Below are 25,949 nucleotides of genomic sequence, written 5' to 3' on the forward strand. Positions count from 1 at the left end.
GAGAGAGGTATATTAGTTTATGCAAAATACTACCAATTGGATCAGGATGCTAGAGTAATTTTGCATCCATGGAATAAATGAGTAGGGTGGCAATTTTCAGCCATGCCACCTTCCCATGCTCTCTAAAAAACTGTTCCAGAGAGCTGAGACACTGGAGGTGGTACTGGAGCAGCAGGGGTAGCAGTAAAATCCACTGACTCATTTCTTTCCTCCAGCAGAGAACTTCCACTGGATTTTAGGCCTCTCCATGAATGGAAGGAGTCTTTCTGAAGACAGGGTCAAAATTATGAATTAGACCTAGATTAATTTTAATACTAAAATCAATTGAATTTGACTGACTTGTCAAGACTAACTTATCCCAGTGATTTCAGTGGGACCAAAGTGATTAACTCAGAGTGAATGACATGGAAGTAAACTATAAAGTGCAAGACCTGGTATATATTAAGCTTATTATATTAAATTAGCTTTACAAACTATGTCAATGTCTTAATCTTAACTACAGTGCGCCCTTTTTTTACGCAGGGGATTTGTTCCGGACAAAAATGCATTAAAAATGTGTATGCTCAAGCCCTATTGAAAATAGAGGGCGGTCTTCCACATGGTCTCCTTTGCAAGAATGTGCTATGCTCAAAGATGGAAAAGCGAAACAATCCCAACTAGTGACGAATGGTTATTAAAACTATATGAAGGGATTGGGATGGATATTGAAACCCGAACTTCAAATAGCATGAATAGGGAAAAACAACTAGAGCATTGGAAAAAGGTATTAACATTCTTTGAAGAGGAATGGGGTAAGGAAGCGACTATAAATCTAACACAGAAATTCTTGTAACATGGTTGAACAGTTCACTGTCTTTTTTTCGGCAGTGGAGAGGAGAAATATAATAGCTTTTTTAAATAATTCATATTTTTTTGTTGTTGCGGTATTTTTATTATTTTATTATTTCCATAGGAAATACTACCTAAAGTTGTAAATGGAATACGGAATACGGAAAGCCGATAGGCAAATGTTAACAATAAAAATCTATCTGGTAGTCTAGGAAGTCAACTTGTTTGTTAGGTCTGAAGTTGTCTGTAATAGGTGTTTAAAAGGGGGGGGTAGGTAAGAGGTGAGGGAGATTAGAGGGAATTGTTGGGGAAGTGTTAAGTGGTTATATTATGGTAAGGATGTTATTTGTTTTAGGTGTTTTGTGTCTTATGGACTTGTAAATATATGTTTGTATGTATATATGTATGTATTTTAATCCAATAAAATTAAAAATTAAAAAAAAAATAATGGGGCTCGTGCATGGTGCGGTGTGCAGTGGTGCAGCGCCGCGCATGCCCCGGGTGCACACCCCATTACTCTTACTGGGACGTGCTGCCCCTTGTGTATGCTGAAAGCTGCGCATGGTGCATCCGCGTATGATGCGGGCGCACTGTATTTATGAGGACATTTATTTCCTCTCAAACAACAAATGCCACTCAAGTATGAAAAAGGAAAACACTGAAAATAAAAAACCAAACCAGTCATTTGTTCGCGCCGAAGAAAAACAATTTCTTCCTCAAACATGTTACTATTAGAAAACAAATTGCAACAACTTTTTTGAAATATCAGTAATTATAACATTCAGTTCCTTTTGCCATTAATGGATTGATACAATTCCTTGTATTTACAAGTTTGCACAAAATTTGAAGTAGTGTCTTTACCTTTTTACTAACCTGTAAGGCTATCTGGGCGGGGTGGAACCATCCTTTCATAGATATCATACTGTTGTGCATATTGCTCAATGTCATGAAGTGTCCGTTGTAAAGTTGTTCCCAAATGCTGTGGAACTGCAGTCATACCAGAACGCTTTGGTGAAGAAGATCCAACTTGACTTTGAGGTGGAGAAGCTACCCTTGTTTGTGAATCATTTAGGTTAAGAGGCGAACCAACTCTGACTGTGGGTTGGTACTGAGGAGTTCCTCCATTGGGATTAGTTGATTGCCTAGATGTTACTGAACCAATACGACGCACTGGCACTGGAGAAGCAGGTCTTTGTGTACTAAATGGAGATGCTGGTCTTTGTACAGGTAATGTTGTGGACGAGAACACATTAGAATTCAGAGATCGTGACTCAGTGACAGATGGTGAACCATAGCCACTTCCTAAAGAAGTTCTCAGTGACCCTCTCGATGGAGACACTCCTGTGGTCGTTACATATGAGGGAGACTGGGCCCTTGATGGAACAGAACTTACACGTCTCATGGCTCTGTTCGAAGCTATGTTTGATGAAGTCTGTTAGCAAAAACAACAACAACAAAATAATAATAATACACTAAGTCATCAGAAGAAATTCAATCTCTTCTCTTGCATAAATGCTTTCAGGGTACATTTGCAAGTGTAACTCACTTTTAAAGATAGTGTTAAAAATATAGCTATAATCTTACATACTAGTAGTGGAGAAACCTTTGCTCTTTAGATTTTTGGACCACAATTCCAGTTGTTCCTTAATGTTGGTCATGCTAGGTAAGGTCACATATGGCGTGACAAAGAATTCTCAACTTTTGGCTAAGATGGTATTCTAAATGGTTGGAAAGATAAACATTCAGTATCTATCACTGAATAGTCAGAAGACCTTACTGCTTTAGTTGTGCAAGAGCATATATTTTATAGACATAAACTTCAAGAAAAATATTTTTGGAAATATTATCAGTTTATATCAGTGCATACATTCAATCCTTGTTTGTATCCCATGACTTCCTCTTCTTTTCAGCCTTTCTTCCTTTATTTCTTCATTTTTAAATTATTTTTTCTTTCTTTCTAATTATACTTTAAAAAACTACCGTAGTTTAAATAAAAGATTACACACGACACAAACAAAGTTCTACTGAACAAAATAGGATTAATTTCGGAGTGTAAAATTGTATAAAATTGAACTTTCAGTCCCTACAACTAAATCAATGAAACTTTAAAAAGTTTCTTGGTTTGTGGATGAAATGTTTTCAAATGACTTTTATATTGCAGTTGACATCAACAATGCACTCCTGATAATAGTGAGAATTCCCCATATGACTCCCTCAGGAAAGCAAAACTTATTTTGTAGGGTTCTTTGAGAGAGGACATAATGGTGACATCATTTTTAACTGGACTTCTAGTATATGTGCAAGTTAAGCTTAGTACTTTGCAATTTTCTATCATAAATGGAGACATGACAATAAACCATGACTTCATTGTGACATGAATGTAGTTCCCCACTCACTAGAATGCAGTGAGAAGGACACTGGAAACTTTTCTTTCTTCTCTTGGAGTGATGTATTACTCTCCTTTTGCTTGCATCTTGTAACCACTTGAATTAAAATTATTTTTTCCAACTTTTTTGTGGGTTTTTTGGAACAGCTTTGTTAACCTTTTATTGAGCTCTATAAAAAGCTCAATAAAAGTACAGTATAGTATAGTCATAAATAGCTTAAGATGTTTCATATTATTGTAGTATCACCTGATGCTCTATGGGTGTGTATTTTTGTTTTTGATTTTTCAGTGTTGTTGTGATCAGTGGTTTTTTTGTGAGTTTTTCGGGCTATGTGGTCATGTTCTAGAAGAGTTTCTTCCTGACATTTCACCAACATCTGTGGCTGGCATCTTCAGAGAAATATTTTTGCATGTGTATTGATTGTCTCATGGATTTTGTATAACTCAAAGGCAATGTAAGAAGCACTATATTTGAAGATACCAAAATATTCCTCTATTATATAAATAGCATCTATGTGATAAGTTTATACAGCATCTAAAGCAGGGGTAGGCAACATTTTTGAGCTGGGGGCCGGGTTGCTGTCCCTCAGACAACTGGGGGGCCGAAGCCGGGGGTGGAGCTTCCACCCTCCGGGGGTGGAGCTGCATGCCAGGGGTGGAATTTCCACCCTCCGGGGGCGGGGCCGCATGACGGGGGCAGAGCTTCCACCCTCTGGGGGCGGAGCCGCTTGACGGGGCGGAGCTTCCACCCTCCGGGGGCCAGGCCTCCTCCTCTTTGCCGGCCCCTGACGAGGTCCCAGGCCCTGTCAGAGGCCTGGAAAGAGCTGGCGGGGGCCGCCAGCGCTGGAGGCCTCCCCCTCTTTGCTGGCCCCTGACAGGGCCCCAGGCCCTGTCAGAGGCCAGCAAAACAGCCGTTGGGGGCTGCCAGCGCTGGAGGCCTCCCCCTCTTTGCTGGCCCCTGACGGGGCCCCAGGCCCCGTCAGAGGCCAGCAAAAAAGCCGGCGGGGGCCGCCAGCGCTGGAGGCCTCCCGCTCTTTGCCGGCCCCCAGTGATGGCAACGGGCCTGTTGGAGGGCCCCAGCAACAGCATCAGGCGTCTCAGAGGCCCACTGCCGCCGCCGCAGCCCTCCCAGAGGGCCTCAGCAACGGCAACAGGCCTCCCAGAGAGGGGGAAAATGGCAGCGCCCAGAGCAGCGAAAAGCCGCAATTGGCGGCGGCCAAAAGGCCTCCGCGGGCCGCATCCGGCCTGCAGGCCGGAGGTTGCCGACCCCTGATCTAAAGCAATGGTCCTCTGAATGATTTGAACTTCAGCTCCCACAATTCCTGACTGTTGGATGGGGCTTCTGGGAGCTAAAGGCCAAAAATACAAAAACAGAACAAAACAAAACACCACACACACACACAAAAGACCCCCCCACTGATCTAGAGCATAATATTATTTCTTAACTACATTCGTCCTTCCCCATTTGCAGCTTTGACTTTTGTGGATTTGATTAGGACTATCTAGGTCCGTGATGGCGAACCTATGACACACATGCCGGAAGTGGTACTCCGGGCCGTTTTGCCGGGCACGGGGACCAGGGTAAAGAAAAACAGGCACGCACGTGCCCACTCCTCCTTCTCCCCACCATTTTCAGACCTCCCGGTGTCTCTTGGAGACAGCAGGAAGGCAGAAAATGGCACTGGAGGGAAGGAGCCAGAGGCGCGAACGCCTGGCTCCTTCTCCCAGCCTTCTCCCGGCGGCGTGCCGGGTCCTGGGCTCGCTCGCGGCCCTTCCAGCCCCAGACCTCCCTCCGAAAAGAGAGATCTGGGGCTGTAAGGGCTGTGAAAGAGCCCAGGACGGCGGCGTGCCACTCCTGGGCTGGATCGCGGCCCTTCCAGCCCCAGACCTCCCTCCAAAGAGAGAGATCTGGGGCTGTAAGGAAGCTGAAGGGAAGGGCCTGGACAGCCGTCCCAGGCCCTTCCCTTCAGCCCCTTCCAGCCTGAGACTTCCCACCGAAGAGAGAGATCTGGGGCTGGAAGGGCCGTGAAAGGAAGGAAGGGGAAAAAAGGGAAGGGCCTGGGATGCGTGCCCAGCCCCTTCTCTTCGGCCTCCCTTTCTCCGAGGAAAGGGAGGCCGAGGAGAAGGGGCCTGGGACACGTGCCCAGTCCTCTTCTCCTCGGCTTCTCTTTCCTCAGAGCGAACGGGTCCCTTGGAGGAAAGGGAGGCTGAGGAGGAGAGGGTGGGCAGACGCCTCCTCCTCCTCCTCCCCTCGAGGCTTCACAAGACCTGAGGTGTCCTTCAGAGGACACCTCAGGTCTGGTGAAACCTCGACGAAAGGAGTAAGGGCTGCGGGCCTTCTTCTCCTCCCCCCACGGGCCCTTCCTGGTCTCCAGATGTCTCTGAGAGACAGCTGGAGGCCAAGGGAAGCAGAGGAGGGGCAGGCACCCTCTCCCAATCCCCCCCCAACTTCTAGCTGTCTCTGAAAGACAGCTGGAGGCCAGGAAAGGGCATGGGGGAAAGCCCCGCCCCAGAAGGGTGGAAGCCCCGCCTCTGGCACACGGCCCCATCCCCGGGGGGTGGAAAGTCCGCCCCCAGCATGGCAACCTGAAAAGGTTTGCCATCACTGATCTAGGTCCTCCAGTGTAACTCTATGGTCAACATTAACCAAAAGTGGCACTGAAAGACCTACAGATTCCTAGACAGAACACTCCAGTAGGCATATGTAACTCCTCCAGCATAATTCTATTATTATTGTTATTATTATTATTTACAGTATTTATACCGTAAATGCACTCTCAGAACGGCTTACAATTATTATTTTAATTAGATGGTTCCCTGCCCTTAGGCTTACAATCTAAAAAGACATGACACAAAAGGAGAAGGGAATGGTGGTGGGAAAGGAGATTAGGTCCAGCACTTCTTCTCTCCCTTCGAGGCCGGGACCAAGGCAGATGGATTGGAGGGAGGGCTCTTCTTCTTAATCAAGGCCGGGCCCGATTACGTTGGGCCTGTCCCTTCACTCCCTCCAGGCCAGAAGATGACAGTTGGCAAGGAGGGAGGGACTTCTATGATCAATGTCTGGCAGATGTTGACCACAGAGTTGCACTGGAAGACCGTCCTATAGACTCCTAGAGAGGTGTTGTCTCAGATAAAAACATAGTGTCTTTATTATTTGCAGTTTTTCCACATTCACGAGGGTCCTCTGCCCCTAACCCCAGCAAATGTATATACACTCAAGCAGATGGGCAGGAAAGAGTTGCCCAAAGCTGCTCTTTCTGAGAGCGGGCTGAGATGCCACTGACCGCACCCCACCTGCTCTCAAGGTGGCCCATATGTGCACACCACGGCGCTGAGCTGTGCTGCTGGGTAATTTTTTTTTTAAATCCTCCCCCACCATCCCTGCACACTGTTGCATAAACATACTGCGAAATGGCCATCCCTCTTTGATTGTGCTTGTGACCCTCCACTGGTATACGGCATCAGAGGAGAGGTCTGCCCAGTAAAACGCTGGCAATGCACAATCTTGCCCCCCTACATGCCCCCTTCACACCATCCCCTTCTTGGACTGTGTGGTTTATGTATGTTGTACAGTGCGCCCATGTCATATGTGGGCGTGCTTTATGAGGCTTTCAGCATATGCTGAAAGATGTGCTGGGAAGAAGGGGTGGTGCATCCCATAGGGAGTAATGGGGCGTGTGCCCGTGGCCGCCTGCACGAGCCCAATTTATTTAAATGGGGCTTGAGCATACGTGGAATCAGCTTCATGTGGGGGAGTCCAGAAAGGATCCCCCACGTGAAGCAAGGGCACACTGTACTTATAGTCACTGGAGGTCTCACTTTTCTTTTTTTGTATTGCTACCCTGACCGCTGGCTCCATCGTTTTTAAATGCACACCTGCACAGGTGCATTTATATGCTGGGTTAGGGTTAGGATGGAGCGCTCCTTTGGGACTGGTCTTATGTCAGGGTGTTTATACATAGTTGAAGGTGTCCACTTTCCTGGCTAGAGAGGTTTATTTTTGGTTCTTTTTAGTCTGGCTTCCTCCTGCTTAGAATGGCCACGGCGCGGTTGCTGGCCGCTTCCGAGGTGTGCGTCATCTAAATGTCACACCCCCAAAGTGACCTGAAATCTTCTTTTGGCCCATCTGTTTGAGGTCACTGAGTATGTTATTTCTTGATAAACACAAAAGTAATTAATTCCTCCCAAAATTGACTGTGGTCAACCTTTATTTAGCTCAGATGTTCTTGTTAATCTATCCTCAATTATCTGACCAAACACTGCAAGCCTAAAGATATTGTTTTAAAACAAAAAGATTTTAGCTTGTGGCAATAAAACCTTTTTACTGCCATTTATTAGTTAATGGAAAGTCAGACTAAAAGGCATTATAATTCAGTGATGCATACCTGAACCAAAGCTTGTCCTTCAGCCCTTGAACTTCTCACCAAATGGTTATTGTTTGATCCAATGAAGGAATGCTGCAGTCTGTTCTCTCCCTTTCCCAGATTCTGATTGTTATGGAAACTGCTGACTTCCTGATACCCACTGTCAGAATATGAATTCATCTGCGTTGAACTTCTAGAGTTACCCACTGATCCTGTAAATGTATAGCACGAGACTGAAGTTATTATACAGTAATGCAATAAAGTAAGTAAATAAAAAAAACTGAATTGATAAACTTCAGTTTATTTAAAATTTACACAACAGACCCTCACTTTCATGGAGTGATGTTTGCTCTGGTGAGTAGAGATTTCCTTGTTCTGGCTCAGTTCCAACATGATAAGAAGTAATGTGAACACTCTCAGATGTTCTGAGTTTATTTACACCTGTGTTTGGCAAATCTGAAAGTAAAGTTTCATTAATCAAGTATTATATCTACATTTGTATATTCATATTTTATATCCATATCTATACACATGCAATACAGAAACATTTCAGTATTTCTGCTTAGTTTGATGGTATATATAAAGCATAGCAAAGAGAATGGATATTGTATAATATTGTATAACATACACACACACAATTCTACGCAAAACGCTGCTTTTTTCTAAATACCAGAGAGTTAAATCTTATGTTAATTCCACTAAAGTAGACCCACTGAATCAATCACATTTACCTTAGTATTGACTTATCAAGTTCTCATTTAATCAATGAGATGGGATTAAAAACAAGAGAGGTGTATTAACAAAATCTTTGAAAGATTTTAGGATAAATTTCATTTTCAGGGCAATAATTTCAAAAGTAGAATATGTGTGTGTGCACACCAGAGATGTTGGTCATATGTGAAAAATAGAAGATCCTTGCAACTATCATGACTAGGTTCATCTTAGTATCTTTCTGCCACAACTATCAGAGGAACCAGGGGATGTCAGAGTTTTCCATTACTACATGAAGTGAAGTACAATAACAATGCACAAAATATAGGTTGCAAGCTTTCAAAGTTTTAACTAAAAACAATGACAACATCTTGACAAAATGCAGGACTGTGACTCTAACACTGTCATAATTTTCTTTATCCTGTATGATTTGTAATATTTTTGCCTGATGAAGAAACCAGTGGAACTTTGAAAGCTTACAATGTGTATAATGGGCATTTTGGTTGGCCTCCTAAATGCATCACTGTTTTGTGGATTTTGGGTGTTATTGTACTTTGGGGTATGACCAACACAGTTACCCTTGGATATGTTTACATGAAGTGAAGTCATATTCAAAAAGAAGAAAGATGTTTTTGATGGTGGAAGGATGTCTGCTGAAGCATATTCCTGGCTGTTTAGAGAACAAGCTATTTATTCAATACAGTGTTTCTGAACTGACATGTACTGAGCTGGATATTAATTTATGCTATTCTGAAAGCTGTTCTTACTCATAATTTTGAAAATTTCTCTCTCTCTCTGGCTTTTGTTCGCAAACGAAGATTCAAGAAGGACTCATCCCGTGCTTTCTACAAGCGCGTTGATGACTAAAACGGCCAATCCGAGATAAACAAGTCCTGTTGCAGAAAGCACAGCAGAAAGTCTCCTTGGGTGATGTTGTCGGGTTGTGGTTCTTTCTGCGTTGTCATTTCTCTTCAAGATTCGTTCGGGTGAGCTTTCAAAAAAGGCTGCAGCATCGTGGATAGTGCGTCTCCATGTCTCCCGATGCGAGGCCAGGGCAGACCAGTGTTGGTGGTCGATTTGGCCAAGCCTGAGATAGCCAACCCAAGTAAGGCAACCCTTTCATGGGGTGTTCTTGGCAAGATTTGTTCAGAGGAGGTTTGCCATTGCCAACCTCTGAGGCTGAGAGAGTGTGACTTGCCCAAAGTCATCCAGTGGGTTTTCATGGCTAAGCTGGGATTTGAATCCTGTTCTCCAGAGTCACAATCCAACACTCAAACCACTATGCCACACACAGAGTGTACAAATGCATAATTAATATAAGTCAACACAGAAATGTCATACTGTACATGTATTTTAAATTAAAAGCAATGTACATTCATTTCACTGTTAAAAATGTGGAGGGGGGATGGAGCCAAATGGTAAAATCAAAAACAAAACAACCATCAAAACAACTGCAGTATAAGGGCAAATTACAGCACATGAAGGTGCTTTGCAGCTTAGAGGATTCAAAATTGAATACAGAGCAAAAAAGCTATAATTTTTATTTAAAAGCAGCATTTCACTTTGCTAGGAAGCACCCCTTTAAGAGGCTAAATAATGCTAAAGATTAACTATGGAAGTAAAATACAATAACTGGCAGAGTAGCCATAACACATTAATGAGCTGCAGAAACAAAAACAGGGGTATTATTATATGTCTGCTCCATGTTGATAGTTGGTTGCTTCTAATATAGTTTCTATGACAGAAATTCACTACATGCTGTTAAAAGTCATTATATACTTATGTTCTGGTTTCTATTGCATTCTATTCTGTTTAGCGATAAGCAATACGGGGGCCTTTGTATACTGCTTCTCTAGACCTTGTGTTTATAATAACCACAGGTTTTTCTCAAGTGAAAACCATAGTGTAATGTCTAAGGCTATGGTGGCGAACATATACATGTATGCCCTCTCTGGCACGCAAAGCCATTTCTGAGGGCACATGGAAAGATGGGAGGGTGGGGAATGAGGAGGAACAGGCACACGGCTGTTTCTCCTCTTCCCATCCCCTTGGGCCATTAGCTTTCTCTGGGGAACTCCCACCCTTGCAAGACAGAAGTCTCACCTCCAGAAGGCAAAAGTCCACCTCCCAAAAGTCCCTCCTCCTCAGGAATTCCCATCCCTGGCACCAGATAACAGCTGGTGCAGCAATGCCTTTGAGTTTGGGCACTCGGTCTCTAAAAGGTTCGTCATCACTAGTCTAAGGGGAAATATCCACCAGTGGTGGTCAGCTAGGAGGATAACTAGGAGGGGTATTCCTTACCTCACTGCAGTTTATTGTGCAGTTTCAAAAGTGAATATGAAGGGCTTTTAGAAACCGAGTGCCCAAACGTAGTGGCATTCCCTCAGCAGGTGTCAAACAGTGCTGGCGGGAGGAGATGACTTCCAGGGATGGGACTTCTGGGGGGAAAAACATGCCAGGAAAAAATAGAGGACCTGACCAAATAAAAGCTCAAAACAAAAACAAAACAAAAAAGCCACTCATATAAATATTAAATCCATCCTTTTCAACCGTGCTCAAAATGGACCTTTTGGAATCCCTCCGGACAGCAAGTTGAAATGGAGGATAGGTCTTGAAAACGAGGACAACCAGGTCTGGTCACTCTGAGCTAAAAACAACCCCCCCCCCCCACACACACACAACAAACTATTTCCAGGACAGAGAGCTGCCTAGTTCACCAGGCAGCTCTCCCGCCTGAAAAGGGTTGTGGAGGAGGGAAGATCGATCCTGCACCCCTTTCCGGGAATGCTCCTTTCCTCCATCCCTCTACCCCATGCGCATGCTCCGCCCCCCTTCTCCTGGACTGTGCCACGTGCCCTCAGAGAGGGCTTTGCATGCGCTCTCTGGCACATGTGCTATAGGTTCACCACAATGGGGCAAGGAAATCCTAATATTGGAAAAAATTGCACTATGACCACAAGTGCAATGAGGAATTGAGTGCAAAATGTCACATATTAGCAAGGAACTACCTGTAAATGACAACTGCTTTGCATCATTTATTTCATTTTTATGCAAAATACTTATGACTTTTCTTGTTGATTTTAAGGTGCCTAATAGAAATGATAAAATTAAAGAAAAAATAACAAAATATGAGAAAACCTAACAAAGTAAAACAGAAAACACTTTCAAAATTCTAATTAAAACAAGCAACAGTAAAATACCAGTCACAGAGGAGGACACTAAGGAAATGTAGCCTATTAATCTGTGATCAGTAATTTTCAAATCCTCTTCTCTTAGAGAATCTTTTCTACACTGATTTGTGTACTTGTACCAGCCAGATCTGTTGGGCCCAGGTGTCACCCTTTACAAACTAAGACTGCACGATGAAACAATGCACACTATACACATCAGAGAATATGGGGTACTGGCATAATGCTTTCTTTCATGCCGCTTGTCGCCCATTACAGATCTTTCAGATCATCTGATAGGCATCTGATGAAGCAGGCTGTGCTCTACAAAAACTCACACCACAACAAATTCCTTAGTCTTTATGGTGCCAGATGACTCTTCATTGTTGTTTTAAAAAATGTTTTACAAACGCGGTTTGAAAACCATTGCATTACGACATACTTTGAATAATAGCTCCATAACAGATTATTTGTAGACAGATGTACCATACAAGAAGAATCCTGTTCATTTTAACTGCTGCAATAATAACAATATGAATGATACAATCATATACCTCTTTCTTCCCCCTCACAACTGAGTTTATAACCCATTTTTCTAAAAAGGCAGTCAAGGAGGTTTATACAAAAATAGAGCAGTACAAAATAAAATAAAACAACAGCAAGGCCCTCCCAATTAGCAACATTTTTAAAAACAAGCAATTGCGTTAAAAGCAGCAGACCCCACAAGAAAATACCAAGTTGCCATGGTCTGCCTGTTTATTCTCCCCTTTGGCCCAAATGTCTCCTCCCTGCATTAATCGTGGCACATGTGAAAATGTAATGGTGCTTCTAAGCATGCACAGCTTACTTTCTTATCAGGGTCATTTAATTGGATCCTGATTTCTGTAGATTTGGAAATGCATTGTGACACCTTAAAAGATTTATAAGTGTTATTTGCTACCTTTCCTGGACTCTAGCATACTTCACCAGATAAATGAGTATAACCCACTTGGTAGGTACCTTCCCTGCCTCAGCGGCTGGAGTCCATGGAAACTTATGCCAGATAAAATTGTTAGTCTTTAAGATGCCACAAGATTTTTTCTTGTTTTTGCTGCAACAGACTTAAATGGTTACCACCCTTGAGATATTTAGAAATGGAGCTTCAATGACGTTAGGAGGTACCAGGAAAGAACAGAACTTTTAATATTAGAAATAAAACAAAACCCTGGTACAGTTATGTAGTTGGTGAAATAGAGCATTCATCATGCATTATGATGTAGGAAGTGGCCTTCACACATCAGGAAACCATGAGGAGTACAACCATTACGATTATTTATATGGATTACATTGATCAGGGGTAGGCAACCTGCGGCCCGTGGGCCGAATGCGGCCCGGCGAGGCCTTGGGACCGGCCCCAGCCCGGTCCTGCCGCCGATTGCCGCCGGGGCCTTTGGCCTCTCACGCGAGGGGCATGGTGGGGCAATTGTCTATAGAAGCCTCACAAACATGCATTTATCTTAACATTTTTTTTAAATCAGCAATTTTTTTCACGTGTCCTCCATTTTTTATTTAAAAAGTGCCCTCCATTTGAAAATTTTGTCCTACATTTGTCCCGGTTTATTTATTTATTTAAATTTTTTTTTAAAAAAAATTATTTAATTATTTATTTTTTGGCTTCGGCCCCCCAGTTGTCAGAGGGACAGCAACCTGGCCCCCGGCTCAAAAGGGTTGCCTACCCCTGACATTGATTATAAATCTGTAAAAGTAATCGCTTCACACATGCCCTTACAACTGTATCAAAATAATTATCTTAGTGAAATGTACTTTAGAAAAATTCAGAACATTTTATTCAAAAAGATGCTTTGATGTGAATAAAATATATCTACATTTTTGCATTCAGTGTAACATATATAAGTTTGATTGAGAACTCTTAATTAAAAGTTATGCCAGGAATCTGTGGCATTTTTAGAAGGTACATTCTATACACAAAGCAAGTGCAGAACAACTGTACCTGCAGATCTCCAAGGAAATGACTTCTCAGTAGAGCTATAAAAAAAGAAGAAAGAAACAACATTGAACTCAATTGTTTTCCCCCTTCTGCTTTCTAGACAGAATTTGATCAGCACACATAATGCAGAACGAGCCTGGTAGGATTTGCAGGACTCCGTGCACCTCATTTAGTCATTTAGTATACACACAGAGAGACATTAAATACATCAGGACAGATGGGGAATGGGAGTTCTGTGCATATCTGCACTCTGCTTCTTCAACTCCACTCATTCAAGGTCATAGTAAGTCTTTATTTATTTATTTATTTAGTGCTGTAGATTTGCACAGTGCTGTACATAAAAACAATAAATATAAAAGAGTAAACCTGCCTATGGCGTACAATCTAAGAAATAATAGGAACTCCTGACTTTGGGGTGGACAGGATGTAGATATTTATTTATTTATTTATTTATTTAGGCATTTATATCCCGCCCTTCAGCCTTAATGGCTCTCAGGGCGGCTTACAATTATTGTTTTTAATCAGACAGTTCCCTGCCCTCAGGCTTACAATCTAAAAGACATGAAACAAAAGGAAAAGGGAATGGTGAAGGGAAAGGGGATGAGGTCCAGTTGTTCTTCTCTCCCTCTGAGGCCTGGACCAAGGCAGATGGATTGGAGGGAGAGATATGATAGAAGCACACAGATCTCTGTTTCATTAATCTGGTGAAGTATACTAGAGTCTGTTTTTCCAATTCGTGAGGGGGTCCATAACAGATCCCCACAAATCAGGAGGGATGACTGTAGATTATAAACATTCCCCACTTAATATAATATGCCTCCAATTTGGGGGAGTGGGTTTTTTGGGGATACTACTTCCTCAAAAGGTATAAGATTGTTCAGAAGGGGCAGGTGTCAACAAATAGAAACCACCTGTCCCTTCCTTTGTCAGTGCCCATTATCATCCTAGTTAACAATGGTGAGTCCTTGCAAGACACCATTTTAAATATCCTAAAATGTTCTAAAGTGCCTGAGTTTGTGACACTTTGGGGGAGTGTTTGAGAATATAAATTGGTGTCTCATGGCAGTCTGGCACTGAGAGAAGGGGAATGGAGACTGGACCAGAGGCTCCTTCCCAAATACTGTGCCCTCAGCTACTCAAGCTGACCCAGGTTTTTTGGGTTGATTTTTTTGACTAAATGTCTAGACGTATACATGAGTGTATACAGTAGTTGAATGGGTTGGTGGCAGAACTCACATGGGCATGTGCAGCTCTATTGACATTCTGCCTCATTCACACATAATTTTGGATACCAGTGTGAAAAGAGAAGCAGAATATTACATAAAAAGGAAGACTAGGTCATGCATTGCGATGAAGCACTGAATGGAAGGGCAGTTGCTAGCACAGCAGAAAGGCAGGAATGTTGCCTTATTCACCTGACCACATTTGGTTCACCTGAGCTCATTTGGAAACAGTGAGAGGGCTTCATTTGTTCTCACTGAGAATATCACATACCCAGATCGCATTAACTATGCAGCAGTATGACACTACCATCTTCTGTACATGATACCTAAATGACTAGGATCCAACACTGAATAAGAATGAATCCATAAAAATGGAACTGAAGCAGTAGTAATCAGGGCTAGATGAAACACAATGAAAGATGCCTCAGATAGGAGGTTTTTCAAAATTCATGAAGAAGCTGCTATTTGTTGAAATTCTAAGCCTTCGTGTTAGTTGTTGTATGCTGATAATTTATTTTAATTCTAATAATCTGGAAATAAACTCTTGAAATCCTAGTTTTCATTTGGAAAGTTAAAGTGCATGAACGTTCAGCAGTTTTAATGACAAATGGTGAACGCCTGCATTCCTGTGAGATATAGAGGGCTGCATGTATGGAAGAATGCCAGTCTCTTTACTCAGACAGTGCCCCTTGACAGTGATGTCATTAAAACAATATCTGAATATTGTAAAACTCAGCAAAAATGTATGGGGAGATCAGCAAAGTAATACAGAGATTTCAGCAAAATAATAGCATTTTCAGCAAAATATCAATGCCAGCATATAGTCCAGTAAGACAAGCATCAGCAAGTTTTAGAGAAAATATAATCATTTGAGGAAAATGTCCTGGGTGTATAGTGGATCAGGACCAGATCAATGTGTTTCCACCAACACTTATTAGCAATTTATGTTCAATATCCTCATAGACAGCATCCTCAGACTCTTCTTTCTGTATATAACTTTGTTTTCATTCCCAAGTCTCTGGCTCTCATAGAGCAAAAATGGTTCTGCTCAATTGTCTTGTAAGAAAAAAGCCTATTTTCCCCTTTCATTTTTAAAAACTAGTTACAGAAGTAGTGATATCGATAGAGAGAAAAAACAAACAAATGAGAAACAGTATTATATTGAAGCTATTTCTTTCTTCTCTCCCATTGGGCAGAAATGACAGCTGCTTGTGGAATAGCTGCCTTTCTGTGAACTACCTTGGTAAGTAAGCTGCTTAAATAAACAATTTTTGAAAACCTATGAAGAAATCTAGGATTTTAAGATGTGGCTGAGCAATAATGTTTCTTCTGAGAAACAAAAGGAAGCAACAAAAACCAATGTCTTGTGCTATTGCTAATTCAAGTTTCATTTCTAAGACAAAAATGGTGTGCAAGTCACTGCAATTTCCCTCTCCAGTTGGCAGCAGCAGGTTAGGGTATCTTACAGAGCAGATATTGGTGCATGTAAGAGGTGCAGTGGCAACTAGAAGAGAAAAATTGGGTGAAGTTTATTATTGTAATTATTACCTCATTTTTACCATTTGGCCCATCCAGTTTGGATTCAACTTTATGTCCAATCTGGATTCTAGCCAAAATTGCCCGTCACAAAACACATTTTAGATCGCAACAAAATTAATCCAGACCTCATTGCAGCCTAAATTCAGACCAAAGCCTGAATTGCAATGGTGACACAGAGTCCGCACAACAGGACTTTCCCCAGTCTCCTCCAACCTCAGGTTCTCAGTGTCACCTAGAAACTGGCTTTCCCAGACTTCAGGGAGACGTTTTGGGGGCTAAACTGAAAACCACTCTCTCAATGTTGCTGACAAAAACAGTTCCATCTATGGATTCCTCTATTGGATTTAGGCTCAACTCTGAGTTATATGCAAATTAAATAAAATAAAAGCCTGGTGTCTTACTGATTTGTATTCAGACCTACTGTATATACATGTGTATAAGTCTAGAAATTTTAGTCAAAAATTGCCCCCCAAAACCTGAATCTGCTTATCCATGGGTCAATGTAAGTACTGTGCTTTAATTCTTATTAAAAAAGAAGAAGAAAGAAATGATCCTCTAATGAATGGCAAGATTGTAATCTGTTTTGGAAGCATCTCTCACCCATCCAGTCTTTATGGTGAACACAGTTACATCTGCTGGAATTTTGTTAGTTCTTTGACATTGTTTTCCTTTGCTTCATCCTTTAGATTCTTTGTTACATGTCCCTAGGTTTTACCCTAGGTTTATCCTTGGATCATATCAAAATACATAATTTTGGCCCAAAAACATGCCCTTGACATGAGGCTGACTTATAGTTGAGTACAGTATTGCATCTTGGTTTAAATAATTATTAAAAACTACATTCTCACACAGGATCATTGCAACTTTATTTTCTTAGACACAGGAAACTAGACCATGCTAATCCATCACTACATAAGCAGATAGTAATCTAGATTCAGATGGTAACCTGTTGACAAAGGCTGCTTTAACTCACTGACAAAGACTTTTTTATGTCCCTCCCTGCCCCCACTGACAGACCTGTCAAGCAAACCCTTGACTCCTGAGGATAAGGACAAGGTATAACTTGCACAGTACAACTGTGGGGAGCTTCTTAGTGTAATACCCTTGGAATCCTATGTTACTTATTTCAAATATTCAGACACTGGTGCTATTAACTTTGTATACTTGGATCTGGAATACACTTTTGTGTTGCCCTTTCTCATTTTTGAATACAGGTGCTTCTGCAACTGGTCAGTGAGAACATAAAATGTATATGCTGTATGGCACCACAAGTGGATGTATGTGGAGCAGGGATTCCTAAACTCTGGTCATCCTGATGATTTGGACTTCAGCTTCCATAAGCTGCAGCCATCTTGGCCAATACATTGGGATTCTGGGATGTAAAGTCCAAAACATCTGGAAGGTCAAGGTTTGGGAATCACTGATGTAGAGTGTGAATGAAGAGCAACTCTAGAACCATACATCTGCTAGGCTGGTCCCTTAATTGTAAGATTACGATCCAGAGTCATTTACCATCTTAACTTTTAGTTTTATATAACACTATAAAAATGTTGGGTGCCTTCTAAAGAAACAAATATGTTTGAGACTTTTTATCTTAGGCTAGTGGTTTTCAAACAGTGGGGAGGAGGAAGTGTTGCTCAAGCGTCTTTGTGTAGGATGTGGAGGCCCTGATCCCTCCTCCTCTTTGCAAACTTTTTATGTGTAAAATTTACACATGCATTGAGTTAAATATTGAAGTTATTTAAATAATACTGTTCTAATTTGAACAATGTTATTTCCTTATAATATATTAAAATATGAATACACATGAATGTGCAAATGAAAATAGACACACTAAATAAACAAAATTATTTTTATTCATATACTACATGTGGGGGAGGGGCATGGTATCCTCATGCAGAAGTAAAGGGTGATCCCAAGTAAAAAGTTTGAGTACCACTGGCTTAGGCAACATATTCATACACTTCTGAATTACACAAAAAAATATGAACACAATTTTTTTTATCTCATATTACTGGAATTTTAGGTCAGACAACATTGGTTTTCGACAGGCTGAAGACAAACTCCTCCACAGTTACTAATTAGCTGTGCTATTCACTAGTGTAGCAAGACATGAAAAGAGTCACTAACCTATACACCCTTGGAGTGGACTAGACAAGTTCACTGAAGATAGCTGTTGGGAGGCCTATTAGCATGATAGCTGAAGTGAACCTTTCAGAACAGAGACAATGGGGTTGTTCTCACTAGGTGAAACCCCGCGTTCTGAATCGAATCCAAGGAGTGGCGTTCCTATTAGGATCCGATTTAAACCTAGAACGGTTCTAGAGCAACCCGCAATCGTCTCCACTACAAATCGAATTGTAGAGCGGAATAAAATTTTGATTCGAGTTTTCCTCATTTAACGCGTGTTAAAAAAACACTAGGGTCTGACCTACGTTTTTCCATTGATTCGATTTAGGAACCGGAGCATTTAAATAGGAACGATAGCCTTTGAAATTGTGTTAGATGAATGGGAGGAGCGGAGTGCGATGGGGCTATCCTTGGGGGAGTTGCCCTTTCTGTCCCCATCCGTCTGGCTGTCAGCATTTTTGCTTCCCTCACCCCTTTGTCCGCTGTGGTCTTTCAATAAGAGATAAGGATTATTTTTATTTTTTATTTTAATGGTTTACAGGTGCTTAATCTCTTCAGCGCTTTAAGCGCCTGAAGTCCCGGCTGCTCAAGCGCCTGCATCTGCCAAAAGACTACAAGGCTTCCCCCGGTGGATTGCAACCTCCCCTCTGTGTGGGGAGAGCCTATTTCTAACGGAGGAGAGGCAGGAAGGGAAGGCTCCTCTCAAAGAGGCATTCCCTGCCCGCTTGGGCACTGATCTCGCCCAGGCAGGGAAGGGAAGGCTCCTCGCGAGGAGGCATCTGATCTCACCCAGGCAGGGAAGGGAAGGCTCCTCGCGAGGAGGCATCTGATCTCACCCAGGCAGGGAAGGGAAGGCTCCTCGCGAGGAGGCATCTGATCTCACCCAGGCAGGGAAGGGAAAGCTCCTCGCGAGGAGGCATCTGATCTCGCCCAGGCAAGGAAGGGCTCTGATCAATGGGGGGGGGGGGATAGAGCCTTTCTCCCTCCATTTCTCAAATGGAATCTGCCTTCTCCTCCAACCCTGGAAAGAGAATCTTTGGGAAGAGTGCTCCCTCCCTGCTTTTCCAGCAGCCTCCTTCATTGATCTCTGTGCTCTCTGAAGGGATTCTCCCTGGCTGTCTTGGGAGACAGGATGCTGCCCTCCAAAACCTATCCCATAGTTCCTCTGGAAAGAGCTTCGCTTTTTGCCAGAAGCCTCCTTCATTGATCTCTGTGCTCTCTGAAGGGATTCTCCCTGGCTGTCTTGGGAGACAGGATGCTGCCCTCCAAAACCTATCCCATAGTTCCTCTGGAAAGAGCTTCGCTTTTTGCCAGAAGCCTCCTTCATTGATCTCTGTGCTCTCTGAAGGGATTCTCCCTGGCTGTCTTGGGAGACAGGATGCTGCCCTCCAAAACCTATCCCATAGTTCCTCTGGAAATAGCTTCGCTTTTTGCCTGAAGCCTCCTTCATTGATCTCTGTGCTCTCTGAAGGGATTCTCCCTGGCTGTCTTGGGAGACAGGATGCTGCCCTCCAAAACCTATCCCATAGTTCCTCTGGAAAGAGCTTCGCTTTTTGCCAGAAGCCTCTCCCATTGATCTCTGTGCTCTCTGAAGGGATTCTCCCTGGCTGTCTTGGGAGACAGGATGCTGCCCTCCAAAACCTATCCCACAGTTCCTCTGGAAAGAGCTTCGCTTTTTGCCTGAAGCCTCCTTCATTGATCTCTGTGCTCTATGAAGGGATTCTCCCTGGCTGTCTTGGGAGACAGGATGCTGCCCTCCAAAACCTATCCCATAGTTCTTCTGGAAAGAGCTTCGCTTTTTGCCAGAAGCCTCTCCCATTGATCTCTGTGCTCTCTGAAGGGATTCTCCCTGGCTGTCAATGAAATGGAAACGATGCCAAAAGATAAATCGCTTCCAAATATTCCGGATTAACGTTACGTCATTCTGACGTACTATTGATTGACAGCTCCAAATAAGGTATGGAGGAGAAGAATCGCTTTATTTAAACACCGATTTCATGCCAAGTAGGAACGCTTGCAGGTAAAAACTTCGATTTAAACAACCAGATGGGAACGATGAACAAAGCGATTCGGATAGCGGGATAAGAACAGTGTTATTTTGAATCGATTTTATTAAAAACGTTGTATTTTAAATCGTTTCAAATCTTAAGTGGGAACAACCCGAATATGACACTGGAGGCAAGCAACCTCCAATCCCTGATTCTGAAATTTGAGCTTTCTCTTACTAGTTCTACAGTCAGAAGCAGATTACAGGAACTTTCCTTCTCTGGTCTGATAAGGCAATTCTTAAGCACTTCCTTTGAGAATCTTTCTATATTCCCAAGAAGCAACATATATGCTTATCAGTTACAACTAGCAGCAAGCTAGATTCCGAAGAATAATTCTCAGGGAAAGCATCTTCAGTTTCTAATAATAAATACAGTCGACCCTTCTTATACATGGATTTTTTAATACATGGATTCGAGCATCCACAGTTTGAAAATGTTGAAAAAAAGGATAAATTTCAAATATCAAACCTTGATTTTTCATTTTTTATAAGGGACACCATTTTGCTATGTCATTATATTTAATGGGACTTGAGCATACATGGATTTTGTTATACACAGGGGTTCCTGGAACCAAACTCCAGCGTATAATAAGGGTCCACTGTAGTATTACCTGAGACACTAGAGACTGTATAGTAATTAAACTGCAAGGAAAAAACCCTGATCTCATTGCAACTGGCTATTCCCAACTCTCCCTGACACAAGAACATAAGGAGGGGGGGGGGGGGAAGAGTACAAAAAATAAAAAGGCAGATGACATTTTCAAAGGACAGAACAGTATGTTAGTAACATCTGCTGGATTATTTCACATAGCATTTCATCACTTTCTGTAATCTATCATTTCAGCAAACTGCATTTACAGAATTGTCAAGGAAATTAATGGATACAAATGGTTGTGGTGTCTTCAAAAGATCAATAATACCTATAGATATGGATCTGCAACACTATCTATTCAGCAGTTTTTGATATGTCTTAATGAACACCTGGGAAAAATAGTGAGAAAATGAATCAAGTTAAAAGTTAAAGAGTAATCTTAGATAAATTTGGGGTCAAAGCAGATCACATATTAAGTATATGATTATGTTTCTTGCGTTTCTTTTTGTAGTATGTAAGCAGGAGCTCCTAGGAAAGCAAATGGGTCTTAGAAAAGATCATCAGAACTCTCCCTGGAAGTCAAGATGACTAAATTGAGGCTGTTATACTTCAATCACACCATGAGAAGGTACAACTCGTTAGAAAAGACACTGATGCTGGGGAAGTAGAGGGAAGTAGAAAGAAAGGATGACCACATGCCAGATGGATAGACTCAGTCAGGGAGACCATGGGCCTGAGCCTGCAGGGCCTGAGCAGGGAGGTAGAAGATGAAGGGCTTGGAGAAGTCTCATTCACAGGGTCACCATGAGGCAAGTTCGACCCAAAAGCAGTTAACAACAAACAACAAACCTAGGAAAGCATAACTGTGCCATATGGGGAATGTTTTTCTGATTGTTTTCCTCTTATGTGTCCTACTAAAAATCTCTCTTCCTCCATTCTATTACTTGTCTGAAAAGGTCACTCTGCATCAAGTGGCATCACCAACTGGGAGAGAGATTATTGGTAGGGTGTCATGGCTATGGAATTTCATTTCTACAAAGATGAGGGCATCCCTGCAAAGAAAGCAGCTACTGACTACTAAAAAACAACACTCACATTTTCAGTTTTTTTTAAAAAGCTGTTCCTCCATTTTATGTGGAATAGCCAAATTTGCAACTTGTATATTTCTAGCAGAATGAAACATATGTTTAGTTATTTGATTTTTATTTCACCTCTCTGCTAGTACAAGGCATCTGTTACAATCTTCCAACCTTCATGACTTAATTTTGAGAGGTACACACAATAGGAAAATTCTAGGATGAAAAGAAAAGGCCAATTAAAAAAATTAAAAAGAAAGAAAGAAAGAAAGCCACCCAAATGATTTTCAAGTTCTATTGTTCATAAATTAAGCATCTCCTTAAATGGTAGCTCACAATTCTGTTGTACCAAGTTCACAATTTCAGAATATCATACAATTGTAATCTATATTCCAACTGAAATGTGATATTTGTACAGAAGCTTAATTACATGCATCAGAAAATAAAATAGAAGCTTCTAATTAAAGGAGGGCTTTTATCTTATTTTGTGTTTTAAATAAACCATTGGTGCTAGAAAAATTACCCAGAAATTCAGAAAGAGGTTTAAATAGTTTAAAAAATCACAGCAAAGGCCTGGATTGTTATCACAGAAGAATAAGCACCCCACCTAGTAAAGCAGAGATGGGGACTGTGTGCCCTTGATACCCCCCCCCGTCAAACTTCCCTTAAATAAAAAAGAAGCTGCCAGGTGGTAAAGCACTTGGCTCTTGAATTTTGATGGCCAATGCTACTAAGGTTCCAGTCTACCCTCATTTTCCATCTCCTTCCTTTGCCACTGCCATAGTCACCCCTCCTTTTGCCATTGCGTCCCTTTTGTCCACCTCCCTCCTGCTATCACTGTCACTTTTCCTCCTATTATATCAGGAAGTGCTGAAATGTTTTCAACCCAACCAAAAAGGGAATGACCTAGAGCCGAAAAACTTATATGCTGTTCCACATATTCACCCCAAAGTCTGACACACTTGGAACATCATTTCTCAAGTTTCGTTAACACCCCCTACACACACACACACACACACACACACACACACACGAATTCTGATGTCTGGTCACTGAAATACTGCTGCTACTTCCATCTCTGAATCATTCAATAACTTCCTTCCTTTCAAACTCTTTCTAAGGTTTGGAAGCAGGAAATAGTCAGAAAGAGCAAGATCTGGTGAACAGGGAGGGTGGGTTATGCACACAAACCCCAAATTCGTCAAAATGTCCATTGTCTTGCCACCCCATGAGCATGTCCTACAAAAAAAGAATCCAATTCCATAGCTTCCCTTGCCATTCTTCCTTCAATTTTTCCTTTAATTGCCCAGCAAGTTAGATTAGTATTCTACCGTTTGTCCCTTATGAAGATAGTCAGATACCTTCCTTTTCCCTGTGACCATGACCTTTCCCACTTGCCTTTCAGTCTTTCAGGCCTCAGAGGGAGCCATCAGGCAGACCCAGCAACATCAGGGACTGCCTGAAGGAAGAGGCCCCTCCCTCCTCAACTGTCATCTCGGCCTCAGAGGGAGCCATCAGGCAGACCAGCAACATCTTGGACTGCCTGAAGGAAGAGGCCCCTCCCTCCTCAACTGTCATCTCGGCCTCAGAGGGAGCCATCAGGCAGACCCAGCAACATCTTGGACTGCCTGAAGGAAGAGGCCCCTCCCTCCTCAACTGTCATCTCGGCCTCAGAGGGAGCCATCAGGCAGACCCAGCAACATCTTGGACTGCCTGAAGGAAGAGGCCCCTCCCTCTTCAACTGTCATCTCGGCCTCAGAGGGAGCCATCAGGCAGACCAGCAACATCAGGGACTGCCTGAAGGAAGAGGCTCCCTCCTCAACTGTCATCTCGGCCTCAGAGGGAGCCATCAGGCAGACCAGCAACATCAGGGACTGCCTGAAGGAAGAGGCCCCTCCCTCCTCAACTGTCATCTCGGCCTCAGAGGGAGCCATCAGGCAGACCAGCAACATCTTGGACTGCCTGAAGGAAGAGGCCCCTCCCTCTTCAACTGTCATCTCGGCCTCAGAGGGAGCCATCAGGCAGACCAGCAACATCAGGGACTGCCTGAAGGAAGAGGCCCCTCCCTCCTCAACTGTCATCTCGGCCTCAGAGGGAGCCATCAGGCAGACCCAGCAACATCTTGGACTGCCTGAAGGAAGAGGCCCCTCCCTCCTCAACTGTCATCTTGGCCTCAGAGGGAGCAATCAGGCAGACCCAGCAACATCAGGGACTGCCTGAAGGACGAGACTTCTCCCTCCTTTGTCACCTTGTATTTTGTACTGCATTACGATTTTTACTGTACACCGCTATGATCATTGCGGAATAGCGGTCTATAAATAAAACATATTATTATTATTATTATTATTATTAAATTTCTTTGGCTGTGGGGAATCTGAGTGCTGCCACTGTAAGGACTGTTGTTTGGTTTCCAGAACATAGTGATGTAACCATGTTTCATCAACAGGGATGAATTTTTCCAAAAAAATTATCACTACATCACTCAAAATGCTGCAAAACCAACTTAGAAGTATCCACTATATTTTGTTTATGGTCAGCATTCAAACATTTCAGTACTTATTTGGCTGACAGCTTCTACATAGCCAACTGCCAATGCATTCCCAGGATACTTCTAGTGTCTCAGCAATTGTTTTAGCCTAAATTCGCTGGTCTGCCAAAATTAGGTCATGAACATGCTCAACAATTGACGCTGCTGAAGGCCTCTCAGGCCTTGCTGTATCTTCAGTTTCAAAATCTCCACGCTGAAAGTTAGTACACCACTTCTTCAGAGTTGAGTATGATGACCACTTTTCAGTCAATGTTTGCATTGTACAGTGCGCCCGTGTTATATGCAGGCGCCTTACGCAGCTTCCAGCATACAATGGAAGCCGTGCTGGAAAAAATGCTGATGTGCCCTAGAACAAGTAATGAGGCATGCTGCGGGCACAATTCTCATTACTTTTAATGGCACTTGAGCATATGCGTGTTTTCCGTTATGCACGCGGGGTGGTGGTAGTCTGGAATGGATCCCCTGCGTAAGGGAAGGGCTGACTACACTCATGGGTTTCCTGTGGAGTTTTCTTCTACATAGGCAAGATCCTCATGATGGCCCAGAAGTTAGCACTTGAAAATTCCACACTTTTTTTTACAAGATGGTTCTATCAGTGATCTGAAAAAAATCCAGAAACCAGAGCTACGATCCTGCAAACTGGCAGTACAATATAAATGAACAGTATTTCAAGCTATAGTGACAAAATTAACTCAGATTTTGGGAAATGGGTTGGGCTAAGAACATTTCAGTACCCTCTCATAACTTAGGTTTGTCTGTCTCATTCCTCCCTGTCCCACTTTCATAACCTGCTCTGAAGAGCCAACATCAAGAAAAATTTATATCTTCTTTCCTTCCCCTTCTCTGGAGGGAAAGTGGCAGAAGGCAGTTTGTGTGAGTGTGGGTGGTGAGTAATGGAAGGCAGGTGTAGGCAACAGAGAGTAAAGGGCAGGTGACTGCAGCAGCACTAGTAATGGGAAGACAGGTGAGGTCAGAGGAATTAAAAATGTGAGGTGTTGTGTGGTGCATCTCTCCACAAGTTGTCCTTGCAGTAGACACAGTGATACCCAGGAATTCGAAAATTTCTCAAGCATAGCTTTTCACTCTTTCCTTCATTACTAACTGATCTAGAATTGTGATTCAGATTCAGATGATAAACATGGCTCTGGGAGTGTTAAGATGTGTACTTTGGAAACATTCAGGGCTCTCCTACCCCATTCCAAAGCTACCATTCATTTTCCATGTGGTTTTTGTTAACTGAAATAAACATGTCCATTTATCACTGCATATTGTGATGATTTCTATAGAGGTTTCATCACAAAAACCATTCTTAAATATGTCCTCAAATTTCAGAAGGATTGCCCTATTAAGA

At 42.5% G+C, this 25,949-nt stretch overlaps 1 protein-coding gene across 10 annotated transcripts in view; it reads right to left on the reverse strand.

Moving 5' to 3' along the window:
• PKP4 (plakophilin 4) overlaps positions 1-25,949 on the reverse strand; it is a 156,936-nt gene that overhangs the window by 62,760 nt on the left and 68,227 nt on the right. For 7 of the 10 annotated variants that reach the window (XR_016280864.1, XM_089519966.1, XM_089519967.1 and 4 more), the window contains 4 exons: positions 13,447-13,481; positions 7,903-8,034; positions 7,600-7,790; positions 1,702-2,260 (listed from right to left, as the gene is read on the reverse strand). Coding sequence is in view for 9 of the 10 variants with exons in the window: in XM_089519966.1 (XP_089376092.1) it covers positions 1,702-2,260; positions 7,600-7,790; positions 7,903-8,034; positions 13,447-13,481 (917 nt within the window). In the remaining variant the exon portion in view is untranslated. The remainder of the gene's footprint in view (positions 1-1,701; positions 2,261-7,599; positions 7,791-7,902; positions 8,035-13,446; positions 13,482-25,949) is intronic. The other 3 variants (XM_089519964.1, XM_089519971.1, XM_089519972.1) reach the window with 3 other exon arrangements.

The sequence above is a fragment of the Sceloporus occidentalis genome, unplaced genomic scaffold (genome assembly GCF_023333645.1).
Source record: "Sceloporus occidentalis isolate IW3139 unplaced genomic scaffold, rSceOcc1.0.p SCAF_4, whole genome shotgun sequence".
In the NCBI taxonomy this organism is placed as follows: Eukaryota; Metazoa; Chordata; class Lepidosauria; order Squamata; family Phrynosomatidae; genus Sceloporus; species Sceloporus occidentalis.